Genomic DNA, 17,386 nt, shown 5'->3' on the forward strand with positions numbered 1-17,386 from the left:
TCCTCTGATCTATCAGCGGACAAATCAGACCAAGGGAAAAATAATGATGCTTTTCACCTTAAATAGAGAAGTTCAAGGTAACATCTCTGTAAAACCCCAAACATAAAGACAACAAAAACATGAACTAACTTCTTGAGAAGCACCAGTCAAAATCACAAGAAATTACAAGTTAACAGCTTTTTGTAGAAATAAAATACACCGTAGCTCCTTCTCCGTCCTTCGAAGAGGAAAAAAATGTTCTATTTCATGGACAAAAAACTGTCACTACCTTTTTTCATACAAATACATCACCACTGTACCTGTCTGCTTGTGACAAGAACATTATACCTATGCATCGGGAAATGTTAGGAGCCGGAAATGTTAGGAGCTAACAGCCAGCCTGGGAAGTGAAAAAAATGAAAATTTTCACACTGTGCAGAAAACAGAATGTAACAAACATATTACTCTGTACCTGGTGTGGATAGGCATCTCCTGAACCCATTTGTCTTTTGTTCTGGTCGAAAATAATCCACAGTTGACTATCAAATTCAGATTCATACAACAATTCACAAAGAAGTGGACAGCTTGGAGTTACTTCTCCACTCTTAGGCTATTAAAAGAAAGGTCAAAATATTTAATCCACTGTTGAATAAAACAAGTATAATCCTTACACATGTATTCCAAAGGATACCTGAACTAAAGCCCATTTCAAGGAACAGTAGCTCCTAAAGATGACAAAACCAGAATTTTGACTGTAGAGAGTCTAGAGTATGAATCTAGACCTTGTTTCTGACAGAAAGCTAGTTAAAGTTAAAATCTGATTTCAGAAAACGTGCTGTATTTATTAACGATTTTTAATAAAACCAACCACCCAACACCCTTACCTGATGAAAGTTATAAGTCAAAATCATCTCATACAGTTGACGATTATTTGGTAAAATATCTCTGGAGCCCAAAGGTTTTATTTTTGCACTCACTGGTCTGCAGTTAAACAACAAAAAACAAAAAAGGTACTTTTAAGAAACACGTATCCTCTATCAAAATTTGTCTTGCTTAAGCAAAAGCATATTCTGAAGTACAAGTGAATTCATCATATGCAGTAACATCTCTTACAATATTGTAACTAGCCAGGCAGCATAAATTCCTCATTTAAAATGAATGTCAGTTCAAAAACAAGGTTTAGTGATATTACAGACACTGCAAAAGAAGCCAACAGAACTTAGCAAGCACAATTAAATGCTCAAAATTAAAGGACATAAAAAAATCCACACATAAAAAATGGGAAAACCAACAGACCTCAGGATTGAAAAAAAAAAAAAAAAAATAATCAGGTTACTTTAGTATCCATGCTGCAATCAGCACTTTTATTCATAGATTGAAAGACTAATGGCACAGTAATTAGAGGACAGAATAAATAGTTGATAATTGCTTGTTATAGAAGGTTGTATCAGGAGAGAATCTGTAAAAGGCCTTACAGAAATCGGAGTAGTAACAGAAGAATGTTAACTTACACTACATAGGTAGCATACATCAACATAGAATCACAGAATGGTTAGTTGGAAGGGACCTTAAAGATAATCTAGTTCCAACCCCCCTGCCATGGGCAGGGACACCTTCCACTAGACCAGGCTCTGTGTTACTACTCTGACATCGATAGTGCATGTTAACTCAGAGATAGTTAGGACAAGCTATTGTTCAGACCTTAAGACTTTAGACCTTAAGCATCAAAGAATACAAGGCTAAATAATAACGAGATAGGAAAATCAGAGCTTTGGAAATAAATAGCAGAATAAGGGTGGCCTGGCATCATTCAAGTTTACATTTCATTCATTCATTCATTCTGACAACCTTTAATTACATGACAAAATTTTTTCTTTAAAATTCTGTCAGCTCTTTCATTGTCAAGAGCACAGACTAGTCACGCAGCAAAATATGTGCGCTGAGTCAGACCACAGGTCCATTTAACCCAGGTTTCCTACTCTGGCAGACAGCAGACTGCTCACAGAAGACTTAAGAACTGAGGAATACCACACATGAGACGTCTCCCTAATGCTCACCCTGCCTGCAAGCATTTGAAACTCAAGAGACTGAATGAGAAGCCATTCAGTACTTTCTTTCCTCTGTGTTATGACTCATTACTTCATTCAAGAGGCGCTATTCATGCCTTAATTTAAATAAATAAATATTTCTCATTAGTTTACTTAACTGCAGTGCGTTTACTGTCAGGTAAGCACTTTAACTATTACAAGGACATAAGAACATCTCCGTTTTACAAACCAAGAATAAGGCAAAGATATATTAGGGAATTGTTTTATTTCCTCAACTGAGGCATATCAAATTGGGTACTTGGGTAACATTAGGTGGCATGTTCATTAAACAATAAACTCCTAGTGACCTCAATTCCAGTTACAAGTATCCAAAAGCCCCAAGACAGTGAGAGGCCCAAATAATGCAAAACTTCGGATTATTGACCACTGTGAAATTGTCTGGCCCAAGTCTTGACAATCTTCAAGGTCCTTTCAACTTAACCCATTCTATGATTCTAAGTCTTAAAAGTACTGCTTAAACTGTATGGCATTTCTTTTTCCTCCTGAAGTGACCAACTGTAGTAATTGCTAACCTGATTAGGAATTTTCCAACAAAACTTTTCCTCCAAACCAGCATGTGTCAACCTGACAAGAAGATATACACAACTTTCCACACAAAACTCTGCACCAGATCGTATAAAAACACTCCCAATCAAGCAATAGAGAGAAGACAGACTTCCCAGGTCAAAACTGGGCAGGATCTGAAGCAGCTGCTTAAAAAAAACCCAAAGGAACAAACAGAAGCACCAAATAACCTTACAATTTGTTTCTTTAGATATTAAAGTGCCTTTTACCTCTAAATGTCTCCTTCAGAAGCAATGGAATATTTTTGTAAACTTTTTTTTTTTTAATTAGCTTAAGGAAAATAATTTGCATGGAAAAAGTCACCATAATTCTCAAATTTTGTCGAAGTTAAAAGGAAACAAAAAAAAGTATGCTGAGAAGTTTTATTAATTTATGCTTCCAAACCTACTTAAAATTTGACAAAAATATTGTTAACCTAAATTTCACTGTTAAATTGTTACTGTTTTAACTACATATGAATAGTTTTCCCACTTTTTCAATACAGTTCCCCAGAAACTCTACCTGAGCGTTTGAACCCAGCTTTTCAGATTTATGCATGGAGCAATATCTTCGTACTTCAACAGGGACTGAACATCAAATCGTACGATGCCTTCTGAAGCATGCTAAAGAAAAAGTATATAACAATTACGCTTTGGTGCACTTATAACATCAGATGTGGACCACCTGATATGTCTATCAAAAACACAACACAAGCTGTATTTATCTACGTTATAAGAAGTAATACCTTGTGAGTTGGAAAGTATCACAAGCTTATATCTATTTTACAACAGCAGATACACTGGGACTTCCAAAACTTTAGCAATTGCAGCTACGCTCTTATTTATCCCCCTCCCAACACTTAATGAGTACTTTGTACAGAACTGCGTAAGTCACACTTCAGGCAGGGATGGGTTTTGTTTGTGCATTTGTGACTATTTCCTTTGAATATGGAATTCAGTAAATACAAGTATTTTTCATCTAGGATCTTAAAACAAGTATTTTATGGTGCCTCTGCTTAGGATTATTATTGGAGAATAGTTTAACTTTGAAAAAAGAAAAATACTACATACACACGCTAGTGACAGGCAAAATCATTTGAAAAGTTTTTTTCTAGCAGTACCTCATGACAAAGCCTTTTCCTTTCTATCTTTTTTTCCCCATACTGATTTATAATGAAAAGGCATAGAAAAAAAATCATAAATAACGGTTATGGGCATGTCTGTGAGACTGAACTCCTATTTACCTCTTTTTAAGAGAAAACATGAACATCTTATGTATAAAGACTCTTCTGGTCTTTTTAAATACAGCAAGAAAATAAACACTCTGGAAAACTTACCATGTTTAGCTGAGGAGTAGCACAAAGCACACCATGGAAAGATATTGTATAATTAATGCTAACATCACTAAGGCTTGCCCACCACCGAGCAACACAAAATTCAATGGTTTTTCCAGCCTGTGTAACAAAATCACAAAGTTAGACTCAGGCTCCCATCTTCTCCTTCTATTCACCCCAGCTTCCCTCATCCCAAGCCAAAAAAAATGAAGTATAGCTCAAAAAAGACCCTGTTATGTCCATTTTACTCCAGTTTTATGGGTTTGTACAGTACCAAATAAGACATTACACTTGGTCCAGAAAACACAAGACAGCTCCAACAAAACAGGACGACTGATGACCACATCAAAAAAAACAGAGTGCCAGGGGTATACCGTACTGAGAAAGGTACAGCTTTTAAATGTTACGTCTTCCTTTCCTATCCTTCAAACTAGGCAAACAGGTTAGTTCATAGATGAGTTTAATATGTGTGCCATAGAAAACACGTATCAGAAAAAGAGATCCCACTCTCTGCCCGAGTAAGATGACATGAAGCTTGGGAGCTTTAGGGTTTTTTTGTTGTTGCTTGATTGAGGTTTTGTTGTTTTTTTTTTTTTTTTTTTAACTAATGTGATAAAATTAACAAGGTGTCAGTGGGACAAATTTAGCTTAGGGTTTCCCCACCTGACATTTTCACAGAGGTTAAGAGACTAAACAGCACAGAAATCAAAACTACTCTTCAGCTTTAGAGCTATACAACTAAATTAAGCAAGGCAGGGGGACAAACTTAAGAAAACAACTCTATCATCCACACCCCTGAACTGTTAGCTCACTCCCTGGTTCTGTTTTGGACTCCTGAGGTAGCATTATTCAAGCTAAGCCTGCTGTATCTGAGCAGTATGAATGTAAACCAGTCAGTTATCACCTGGCTTCAACATCAAGGAGATGTCCCAGATTACCACATTAAGCAATAAAGGCAAAATATGCTGAACTACACCAATCCAATCCCTATTTGAAAGGGAAACAAACTGGTTTGTATAAACAAGTACTGACAAATTGAAGAGACTAACATTTATTTGGTAATGTGCTTATAATATATGAGAAACACTAGCAAGCCATTAAAAGATCTTTTCAAAACTGAAAACCAGACACATTCACTACTGTAACAAACATGATTTCTTGGTTTGGGGGTTTTTCTTTGGAAAAAAAAAATCTAGAATGAGTTATGTTGGACTGCACTGATATATTACTTTCTCTTTCTTCCCCCACACCACCCTAAGGTAACTTACTAAGACAGGAAATGCTTCAGTTACTGATCCTTTTTCTGGTAAGGATGAAAATTTGTAGAACTCATGACTTCTGTATGCTTTTTGTTTCACTAGCTGAACGGCATGAAGCACAAACTTGGCAGTCACATCAGCTGAACATGAACACACTGTCACTTCTAGATTAAAGAAAGAAAATAAGATTAGTTTCAAGAGCCAAGAATTTCAGAAGGAAAGCAGAGATTCACCAGAAAAACACTAGTTTCACAAGTATGAAAGATTCTTGAAAGGATTATTATTTACCAGCCTCACACAGGAAGATGAAAAAAAAACACAACTTTTTTTCTTCCTTGCTGCCTATTATGAAAATCACATTTTCTTCAGTTGAGACATCTTTCGACACTACATCCATACACCTTAAAAACTAGGAAAACCCCAGACAGTACACTTTTCCATAAACATGGGGTATTCCTCCAGTTACAGGCAATCACTTCAGATTGTATTTGCTCGTTTCTAGAAGACTAAGAATCAGGATTCTACTATACCAGAAACCACGAGATAACTCAAAGCCACTCCTCTAAGAGCTTAAAATCAACTAAATATTTTATGTATTCATGGGTCAAATCCTCCAGTTCTTACTCAGGCAGAACTCAAAAGGATTTCAAAACAACTTTATCAAGTTTAACAGATGCGCTTTTTTATTTAATTGAGGTGGTCATTTTCCCTACCAGCCCATGTAGCTCCCTGTGGAACATCAATGAAGTGCCTTCGGATTTGACCAGGTTTAAAATGAACATCTGTATATGTCAGGTCATAGCTTGATGATTCATCTACTCTGTATAACAAAAAGAAAACACAAACAGTAATCAAACAAGCTGTGAAACTCTTTTTTTTTTAATTAGAAGTATTTTTAAATGTGAAATTACTCTCAAAAAAAGGGCAGAATGAGGATATTTAGTCCTTGGCACCAATTATTTTAATCTGTACTAGTACAGAATCTGACAGAGCAATGTATCTAAAAGGTTTAAAACATCAGCTCCACCACATTATACCCTCCCTCCCTCCCCAAAGTTACTGTGCTTAACCATAAGTATCAAAGAATCCTAGTTTTCAGTGGATCTGCTTTTCCTGGATGAGTAACTTTCCACTAAAGTGAGCTAAGGTATGTAAGAAGTAATATTTCTATGAATGAGTTAGAAAAAAGTTACAATTTTTTTTTCTCAGGCCAGATTGTCCACTGAATAGGTTTAATAAGATACCCTCCTTCCTTATAAATGTCACTGACGTCATGTGTTTAAACCAATGATGGGCATAATACTAATTCTCCAAAGTCACTGTGTTAAGGTCATGATGGAAATTTATCCCAAAGTTCACCTGCCAAATAACGTCCCCTGCCTTTATGTACTCTAGTCCACCAGTTAGAAATGAAAAAACAACCTCCAGTTGACCTATACCTATGAGTATATTGACTGATACTTGGGTCAACTAGCCAGAAGTCATCTGTATTCTGATGGACTAGAAAGCTGCTGCCGCTGTGGCTAAGCCCACCAGAACACACTGCTTTCTGCCTGCCAGGACCTTTTAAAAACGACAAAAAAATCCACTGCTGTATAAGTCTGCTGCGAGAATCTTTTCGGATCTCTGCTCCCTTTTCAATGTTAGTAGTAAGTTCAAGAAATCCCAGAGAAAGAAGGTGGTGAAATAAATTACAACAAGTAAAGTGGGTACAGAAAACTAAATTAAACTTCAAAAATGCAGATAAAGCCTGGGTTTACTGACCTTGTTGGTATAACAACAGTTATCGGAACTCTGAACAGAGGGCCTGCATTTGGCATTGCTATATCATATCCACACACCTAACAAAATAAAATAAAGCCACTTAAAAATCTTTGGCCAAAATGAAATTATAGATGACAACAGTAAACTTAAACCAGTTGCAGAGTATTTTGAATCTCTGTAGTTATCACTGAGAAAAAGAGATCTTCATTTGACCACTGTCACCCTAGAAATAGTATACTCTTTTTTTTTTTCTTGGTGAATGTTGCTGTTTTACTCATTTCAGTCTTTCCCCAGAAGTTTTCAGGTTTTCAACCCACTTTTGATAGTCCCTATGTGAAAAGCTCAACTTAGTTTCAACTCAAAATTTGTCCCAGCCTTGTTATGTTCTTTCAGCTATTTTTTTTTTTGTATTTAAAAATATTTTAATCCATGTTTTTCAGGATTATGTTTGAGAAAATAGTTTGATCTACCATGTCTTTCATGGCCAAGCTTTAAATATTATCTCTGAAAATTTGTTCCATCATCACTTCGCTAAAATGTTCTCAGTAATACCATAGAAAACTTGCAACACTAAGCATCTTAAGCAAGTCACTTCTAAAAAACAAGCTGATATCATCTTCATTATGATCAACTATAGTGCAATGGAAACATTTCAATGTCAATATAATGTTTGGGATGAGGGTGAAGGGGGCTGAAAAATATTTTTGTTGGCAGGTTTCTTTCGCAGCAGTGAAAGAGGATGGTTGGGAAAGAAAATGAGAAATTGAATGGCTTTTGTATTAAATTTGTTCAAATTTGAACATAGCTGCTCAAAGTCAGCAAAATGCTTCTGCTGTACACAGCCATTATCACACATTTTTCTCCTTCACCTTCCAAAATGGGACAGGGTAGAGGTGAGGAAACAAGAAAATAGGTTGCATCACTGTACTCAAGCAACTCTTCAAGGTAAAGCAAAATCTTGGGTTCATATAAGACTGCATGGCAACACCACAAAAGCTAATTCCTTAAGTCCTTAAGGAATAAGGATAGATATTTTTGGCACTGAGAGCCAAAAATATCTAAGACCTCATAAAAACACAACTCTCTATCCTCAAAAATAATACAGGACTGAGTCATACAGTCAAAGGTGAAAATACAATCAGAGAAAAAAAACCTTAATGAATGGTTATTTATTTGGTTTGTATTTTCTATATGATTTTATTTTTTAAACACAAATATTTAAAGTCACACTCGCATGTGCTATACAACACTATATAGCATAACTATTGCCGAACCCTAGATTCAGCCTCTATAGTGAAACAGTGTGGCGGTATTTTCTGGTCTGTACAGCACACAGCTTTTATTTCCTTAAAAATTACTTCTATAAAAAGCTGATAGAGACCACAAGATCACACAATCTTGCTTAGAACACCAATATTTCAATACCTCTGTATAATGTAGTCCTTCTCTCAGGCCACGTGGATCCACACGAACATTTATGTGTCGACACTGGTTCATAAGCTCTAAATGACTAGGACACTGGACCCATGGTGAATTTGAAGTTAATGCTAAATGAAGCTGGAGAGATATTCTTTCAGTGTTTTCTGTCAGGAAATAAATTTAAAAAAACAGTTCAATAACACAAGCTTAGCTTAATTTTCAGACATTTCATTACATCTTTGTTTGGTAGAGAAAAGAGCATTCTTATCAGATGTTATTCCCTCATAGGTACACGAGAAGCAATAAAAGCTCAAAGAGAACTTCAACAGAAAGACTGATCAGATCAGCCTCCCTTAACCTCTTACTACAGTTTCTCAAACTCAGTCCTGTTGAAGACAACAGACATTGCACAGAAATAACAATTGGACAGGTACTAGGGAAACAATATCATGCTACAAGCCAGTCATCCGTTACAAATGTCCACCTGTTTTCAGGTTGTTTGCTTCCTGCAGAAAAGTCTATCATACAACGATTTTATTTCTCTATGTCATACAGTAAATTTTAAAAGCACCAACTGTAATGTAACTTGTCAAACAACTAAGTTTCTCTGAGTCAGTAACCTGTCCTGACTCATACCTTTTCTTCCCCTAAATAAACTCATCCCTTTGTCACATGGCAACTTTCTTGGGGATCAGTGGTTTTCGGAAAGGAGTTAGTATCAGTAACAAGCTCTCACATGGTTCATTGTTTGAATATAATGTAATACAGTCTCTCAGTGAGTTCCACTTTGTACTTAATGAAGCAGGACAAAATGGTATATGGAGAAAAGATGTCAAACCTTATTTTGATTTGCACAAGTTACTTTTACCCTGACAGTAAGTAACTAAAACCTGTACCAATTCCTGTTTTGCCTTTAGAAATATTTATATTTATCCATTATTACATACTGAATGCAAGTCTAGTTTGTTAAACTAAGATTTTTCTCAGGTTGTAGAAACTTAGATAAAGTCCAAATCTAGAATTTATAGTCTTTAAATAACTGAGAAACTAATTTCTGGGTAAGCTCTTTCATCTTTAGAACAGTAATCATTCTTTGTTAAGAGTTATCTACAACAAAAATCTTGAAGTTCTACGATTTCATGAAACATTAGGGATATTTGATAATTTTTCTGGATTCTTCCCTGGCCCCATCTCTTTGTTTTGAAGAAATATAAAGCAAAGTTAAATCCCTTTTTTCAGTGAGAGGAAGCATGAAGCAACAAGCATGGAAGCACTGCAGTTGTAAGTCGGAGGTTAGAATGGAAAAGCTGTTTAGCTGCAGGCCTTCGTTTACCATGAAATTTAGAATTGCACTTAGTCCTTTTACGGTACAGATTCCTATCACTCCTCATTATCGCAGCTTTTTTGTTTAAGATTACACTTTTTTCCCATTCCCCTCTTCCCCCCCCCACCCCAAAACCTCCTTCTACCTGTATTCTCAGGAAAGACAGGTTCTATGCCAACCCCATGATCAGAAGGTGCAGCTATCTGTGCAGGATCTCTGAGGTAGATTCCACGGTTGCTGCCGACAGTAACTGTAAAGCCTATGTTACTTGTGAATGATGAATTCTGAATGAGGTAGTCATAGGCTTTATCAACCTGTTAGAAAGAACACATTCTAAATAAACAAATTTCAACTTAATAGTAATTCATGAATATTATCTTCAATATGAAGTGTTCAGCAAGCCCAGCAACAAAAGTGAAGTAACTCACGTGCTACCTGCACTACACTGATTGCCCCTTACATGTTATGATACTCAGTATAGAAATCAGACACTTTCAGTCTGCAACAGCCACACAGAGCACAGCAAGTCAAGAACATAAAAAAAAGCCAACAACCAAAAAGACAAATCCCCTTTCCTATAAATCCATCAAAAGATGCAGAGATGACTTCAAAGGCCCAGACCTACTATACTAATTTAGGTGCCTTTCTCAAATGTGGAGCGAGACTAGTTAAGTGTTTAAACCTTTTATACAATACAAGAAATTAAGCAGTTTAAAAGAGACAAGCAATATCTGATGCCAATATAAGTTTCATAATGATAAGAAATAAGAGAATCGGGTCATGAAATCCAGCCCTGAATTTAAGTAAATGAGCTGTCACAGTAAACTCGAATGACAAGTTCACCTTTTTGTTTCAAAAAGACACCCTTCTATCTCTCTTTTTATTCTACTGCCTCCAAAAATCTTAACATTCTCTTCTACTTCACAGTGAGCTACCTTCACCAGCAGAGATCAGGGCACTCTCCTTTGACATGAGTGCATGTGAAACAGCCTCAGTCTCCCAGGTAAGAGTTTTAACTACGTGTTTTAACACATGCTTTAATCACAGACTACTAAATAATAAGATATAACTGGTGCATTCAATTTTTCTGTGGCAATGTTTTTTATTCAATATGGCTACCACTATTGTTGCCTTCTGTATCAAACTCAGTGTTACAGATGTACTTAGCGAATGTTACGTACTAGGTTCTAGCATCTCCAGAACATGATTTTAGGGCTAAGCATTTAATATCTAGCATCTTTAAGCGTGAGAGCGAAATCACAGTTCCTCTGTTTGGCGAGGATAGGAGTGACTGTCGGCAAAAAACAGCAGCAGGTCTTTAAGAACCTAAGCTTATGCATAGGGAGACTGTCATTCCCTGTGCCTTCATCATACAAAGGATCATATCACAGATTTCCAAGCTACTTAGAAGTCCACAGGATACAACGAACACTCAGACTTTTCAGTGCAGGCCCAGAACAAAGTCACCACACAACTGCAAGCTGTATTGCTTTGTGAGCCAGCGTGGGTATCTCTGTATTTTCACTGCCCAGAATCTACAGTTCAAGCTTTTGTCGGCACAGAATGAGTTTAGATCTCTCTGACAATAGCATAAAAAAATTTTTGGACTGTGGGCATCTAAATCCACATGTGGGTGATAAAACCCCACATCCTACTTTTATGTCTACATACCTTTTGATCAGTCTAAGAATGTGCCTAATTAACACATTTATTCTACAGTAACTGCTGAAACTGAAAGAACCGTCGTCTTCCTCCTCCCCTCCCACTACACTCCCTTCTTCTCTCTCAATCAGATCTGAAAATCGAGTTGCATGGGAGCAAAATGAGTAAGCGCATCTAGAAAACTGCTCTTTTTTTGTGGGTTAGTTTTCCACAGGCAGTTATTTATATTATGCTGGGGTTTTTGCAAGTACCTGAATAATACCATGTCCTTGTGCAAATACTTCTATGTTGTCAGCTTTCACTGCAGTATTTTCTAACGCTCTTCTGACAGAATGAACAGTGTAATGGATATCATTAGCTTTGAGTCCTGAAATTAAAAATAAGGGTATTACTGTATAAAAAAAAATAAATCTGAAAGTTCCCGCATTTTTTTTTAGAGGAAAAAATATCTGATCTCTCTCAGACTACGCATCTATATTAACATTGTAGCACATTACCTGACAATACTAATGCAATGCCTCCACATGCATTGGGAGAAGACATGGATGTGCCATTCATGAGTTGTGTTCCTCGCAGAGTCCAGTTTGGAACAGAAGCAATAGCACCTCCTGGGGCACTGATACTTACTCCAAGGGCTCCATCAGTGCTAGTGTTAAAACAGAATGGTTGAAAAACATTTTTTTCTGCACACTTTATCTTGAAGTTATCCATGCACTTAAAAAATAATTTTGGCTTTAGGGAACATTCACAAATATATTACCCAAGAAAAAGCATGCCACTAAGTAGCAATTTAAAATGTCACATTAATCATCAGCTATGCCTGGTTTATAGTGAAAGTTTTCTAAGCTTTTACTCCTTCAATACTCCTCATCAGGTTTCAGTTTAGTCAGCAGAGTATCTTCTGGGATTTCAATCAGAAAATGCATGCAAATAAACCTATTAAACACTTTAATACATAAATTAGTATTCCACATAGCCTATTTAAGAGTTAGTATTTTTAAAGAAAAACAGTAAAAGGGAGAGGAAGACTAGAAAAGATCAAAAATCCAGATCTCTAATCTTGCATGTTGACACTTCACTACCAGGTCAATTTCTGAATTACAGTACAGAACCTGCGACAAGGAGAGCAAGGGGAGAAGACAAAAAACAGAATGTTGTTGTGTGGATCAGGATCAGCTGCGCCTAAGCCACCTTTCTTTGTTGCCCAAGCATATTCAAGAAAGGAGCAAGTACCTATGGCACAGTTAAAGCAGCATCTGGTTTTCAACTGTATGAGTCAGATATACTCCATCTTCCTTGGCGTGGATAGACAAAACTGTACCACTTGAATAAGGACAGCACTAGGCCTGAGCTATTAAATTTTGTGGAGAGGTGGGGTATTTTAGGGTAGTTATATCCCACACTAACAGCTTCATATGTCTAAAATCTGTCTCAAATCAGAGTACTCTCAGTATGATACCATAATGTTATGTTCAGACATATTTCATGACCACCCTTTATAAATAACAGGTTCTGTATCGTGACACTTCTGGCTAAGCAGTGTACAGCGTATCTGCCTGAAAACCTCTACTGCTATTCGGATATACTGATCCCCTACCCCGAGCCTGCTCCAGCAAAGCTTTAGGAACCCTCCAGTCACCTGCTTGTTGCACTCTACACAAGGGGAATGCTCCTTTGGCCAGACTTGCACCTTTCAGCTGAAATATGCTCATTCTGACTATTTTACAATGCAAAGCGACAAAGCACACAAAGTGTAGTTTTCACATATCTATATATGTGAGCGTGCATGTATACCAATATTAATTATAAATCTTTTTCCCTTTGTCAGCTGAAGGCAGAGACCACATTTCTCTTTTTTCCCCTTCATGAAACATGACAATTCTACATAATCAGGTTCTTGTAACAATATACTTGCCTGTAAATATACAAACACCATGACAGCTAACTTTAAAGACCAATATTAATAGAGAAGCATTTGCTACATAACCAGCAAATAAACCAAGGATCAACCTCAAGCTATGCTTTTTATTTTTTCCTTCACCCAATACTAATGTAGGCTAAACTACAAAAGACAATATACAGTAAATCGACAACTCACAAGAACAATTCCAAAGACTAAACACAGGCAAGAACTCAGGAAGAGACGCTATTTTTTTTTTCTTCTTTTGGTTACCACATTACTATCAAATGTTTCTGAGACATGAAATAAAAATTGAAGTTTTCATTGCCACAATTTTTTCTTATAGATCTTTGAGATAATTTTCTATAACGTGGGGTAGAACAGTATTTTTTTCTGCCTACCCACACCTCTAGTGGACTCAAGCAAAACTCTAGAGTAAGTTGTGCCATCACAGCAATGTCACTAAAGCCAGACGTAACATCACTGCAGTAACAGTGGTGTAGTATGTAGTGACAGTATTTCAATGCTAACAGAACAGTTCACTACACTACATTAACTTACTGAAATAAATGCTATGGAAAAAATCTTCTGAAAAAATGAATTTCAGAAGAACAAATTTCCAAACAACTTCTCAACAATTTTTATCCTCTCTGAATAGGTTTGTGCTCATCAAATACACCTTCCTGAAACAAACAGGTTCTGACGAGGCAGTTCAGCGGTCTTCCCCCTCCACCAGGAGTTCTACAGATCGACATACAATGGCCTTCCAAGAACAGCAGGCTACCTATGCTCTTCCCATAGGAAATAAATACTTTTATTCTGGTATTAACGACGCACTTTTAGATTTTAAATTATATAATCTGAACCCCAAAGGAACAAATTTGTTCTTTTAGTATAACGTACCTAGGCCCTCTGGATGACCAAGTATATTGATTTGCTGGCAGTTTTTCTCTTAAAGAGTATTCAGCAACCATCATGTCAGGTGATACATAGGCACCAACACCTGTAAAAAACATTGAAGCGTTTTAGATGTACAATGAATTTTTATTAAAAACAAAAATGAAATATTTCTGTGTTTTAAATTCATTATGAGAAGAATTTTTGCTTTACATTTAAAAATGGAAACACATTTTCCATCTCATTACATCCAGATATTTTTACAAGGAAGTGTAAAGCAGCATGCTATGCAGTAACAATGCTGATGGTCAACTGTATAATATTAAAACATTATGTAAAGTTCAAAATTTCATTTTTATACAACTGGAATAGAATGTATTCACTCTCTATATTTATTTCAAAACAGATCACTTATACATGTCTCCATTCTCTCCCACACCCCTTTGGCTGTGTTTACACTGCTACAAACTACACCCCCCCATACCTCAAAGTGAATTGGTTCATGTCTACATGGCTCACAGCTACACCACCTGGAGCAGATGGCCACATCCACACAGCCCAAACATAGTAATGAGACAGTCATTACTTTCCTGTGTATCAGTCCAAAGTGCCCAGAGCATGTAACTGACTACATCAAAGCCTGCAAAAGTTGTATTTTTAGAATACAATGCAAGAATGCACATTGCATCCATGCCATGTACCTATTCTAAAGTGCACGCTCCGTTTTCTTTATGGCACAAGCACTACCAGGATGGTATAAAACTACCATACCAAACTGATTAACAAATCTGGCAAGGTCCGCGTCCATCCTGCCTGTGTGAAGTAAGCCAACCTGTTAACTGTATTTTGCTTTATCCTCAAAAAACAACAAAAAACCATCACCCTATCTGGTTCACTCCAGATGGAGGACATGGAGCAAGCTACTTTGCATGCAGAGTGAATGATCGCCCAGTCTCTAGAGCGATACAACAAGTAGGTTGAATTGACCAAGTAGATGCACTGTAGGAGCAAAGTCAACCCAGACCTGAAAATGGCTTGTTAGTTCCAGTTCCAAGCCTCAGTCTCAGTAGTGGAGTAATTGCAGATTACCTTTTAGAAAGTAATCTGCATTAATTCTACTAGCTGTCCTGAATACTGTCTCTCCAACTTTCAAGTCTACATGCTAGTCTCCTTGCATGAGAATTCTGAGATTTAACAAGCATCTTGTGTAACGCAGTAATGCAGCATCAAAGGATTTATAAAAAACTTAAGACTAGGGAAGTTAACCCCGAATGCTAGACATGTTGCTAAGTCTTACACCTTAATCTATCACCGAAATATCAAAAACATACACTAACCCATCAGAAAAAACAATTCTTATGCCAGTAATATACTTGCACAGAAGTGGCACTGCAGCTGAAAGAATTTTCTCCTAGAAGGGCTTGTCTAGGGCACGTCATGGGATTATTTTATAGCCAAGTTTAAAAGCTTGCTTTCACTACAAATAGCAATTAGAGTATCTGATGAAGACAGATGATCTAAAACTGTGGTTCTGACAATTCAGAACACATTACAAAACTTTCCAGAAGATTAATTAGAATCCAACTTGCTTATATTTTTTACAAGTTGCATTTAACAGTAGCTAATAATGTGAATGAAGTGGTCTGCTCAGACGGTTACGGTTAAAAAATAATCTTGAAATCTTCAAATATGTCAGACCACAAAGACTTTTTTTGCAAATTTTATACAAAGCCACATCAAATCAAGACCACATGCTTCCTACCTCTGTTTTCTACATAAGTACGGTCTTGAATTGTAAGAAGATAACAATCTAAAATTTTTACACCTAAGCATACAGCAAGTACTTCCCTCAGAATTAATCTTGTAGCCCTGCAGTCTTTGATACTTTTTTAGATTTAGTTCAGCAATCAACTGATGATCTCAAACATGTAGCACAAGTACACAGCTTGAAAAGACAGAAGCTGAATAATGTAATTTTTTTTTAAAAACAAATTATTTACCTATTACACTAGATGTAGTTCCACCAGGACATCCTACTGTAGAAAGGCAAGGGCCATTATTTCCTGCACTTGAAACATAGATTATGTTGTGTTTCCACACTGCTTCATTAATTACTTCGCAAATTCTCCTGACGTAAGAGAAAAAAATAAAGTCATTTAACCAACAATATTGCTTTTTTCCCACAGGGCAAAACTCCCACTTCTAGCAGGATCTCTGTGACCAGTCACAGAAAAAGGAATATTATGCAGCCTACTTCCCAAACCTAGCAGAGGCGGTCCCACTACAGAGGCTAACCACAAAAAATACCTTCTGGTTTTAAAGAGAAGTAACAGTTATGTAACAATATTACATCTTCAAAAAAACCCCACAGATTATGTCATGTTCTAACTACAAAAATTCTTTACTATTCTATACATTACTATATACTATATTCTATACATTGTATTATAAATCAATAGCACTTTCAATAGGTTTACTTAACTTTCAAAGATGTTTAAAAATTTAAACTGCAAAAGTCTAATGTATATGAATCATTCGGACCTGGACAATTCATTCTTAATGACAGTTCATTTACACAAAGCTCAAACATAATTCCACTTCTGTGATATTAAAATATCCTATATTAACACAGTAGTACTTACCCAGAATTTGGCCAATGTGTTGCCTCTCCATAGCTATAGTTGACAAGATCACATTTGTATCTTATTGCTTCTATCATCTGATAAAGTAAAAATAAAAGCCAAATTACATACTAGTCATAGAATAAGTCACTTAAAGAATGGCAAAAACCACCTGCTTAAACTGATCTGCTACAAATCTAAGAAAAAGGGATAAATTTCTTTTGACTCTACAAAAGAAAATACTTTAAGTTACTTGAATCCGTTATTTAAGTGGTATTTTCCAAGCGAATAAACAGAATAAAACACTTCACTTCCTGAGCCGTCTTATTCTTGACATGTTCCAAACTATAAAGTAATACATTAGCCTAAAAGAAAACTGCAGACATCATTAGTATTGTCTCAAATGTCTGTCCTCAATAACATAAAATTCTTTCCTGTGCAGTTTAGTTAAATTCCAAAAAGTCACAAAAACTTCGTTGTACATCTTCATGTTGCTACAGCAAAATATTCTATGGGCCACAAATATAATTTCTATTTTCAGTTCTTTCTCCTGTGTAAAATTTTTCCCCATCAACTC

General features: G+C 36.3%; 1 protein-coding gene across 2 annotated transcripts in view; it reads right to left on the bottom strand.

Annotated features, from left to right (window-relative positions):
• The window catches only part of TPP2 (tripeptidyl peptidase 2), a 56,678-nt gene that overhangs the window by 24,213 nt on the left and 15,079 nt on the right, over window positions 1-17,386 (bottom strand). For both annotated transcript variants that reach the window (XM_082481650.1, XM_082481649.1), the window contains exons 8-21: window positions 16,831-16,907; window positions 16,189-16,316; window positions 14,195-14,294; window positions 11,889-12,037; window positions 11,643-11,758; window positions 9,875-10,043; window positions 8,412-8,569; window positions 6,987-7,063; window positions 5,936-6,042; window positions 5,232-5,386; window positions 3,967-4,083; window positions 3,153-3,253; window positions 864-960; window positions 452-589 (exon numbers count right to left, since the gene is read on the bottom strand). In XM_082481650.1, coding sequence (XP_082337776.1) covers window positions 452-589; window positions 864-960; window positions 3,153-3,253; window positions 3,967-4,083; window positions 5,232-5,386; window positions 5,936-6,042; window positions 6,987-7,063; window positions 8,412-8,569; window positions 9,875-10,043; window positions 11,643-11,758; window positions 11,889-12,037; window positions 14,195-14,294; window positions 16,189-16,316; window positions 16,831-16,907 — 1,689 coding nt within the window. The remainder of the gene's footprint in view (window positions 1-451; window positions 590-863; window positions 961-3,152; window positions 3,254-3,966; window positions 4,084-5,231; window positions 5,387-5,935; window positions 6,043-6,986; window positions 7,064-8,411; window positions 8,570-9,874; window positions 10,044-11,642; window positions 11,759-11,888; window positions 12,038-14,194; window positions 14,295-16,188; window positions 16,317-16,830; window positions 16,908-17,386) is intronic.

Source organism: Vanellus vanellus (assembly GCF_965231255.1).
Source record: "Vanellus vanellus genome assembly, chromosome: 1".
In the NCBI taxonomy this organism is placed as follows: domain Eukaryota; kingdom Metazoa; phylum Chordata; class Aves; order Charadriiformes; family Charadriidae; genus Vanellus; species Vanellus vanellus.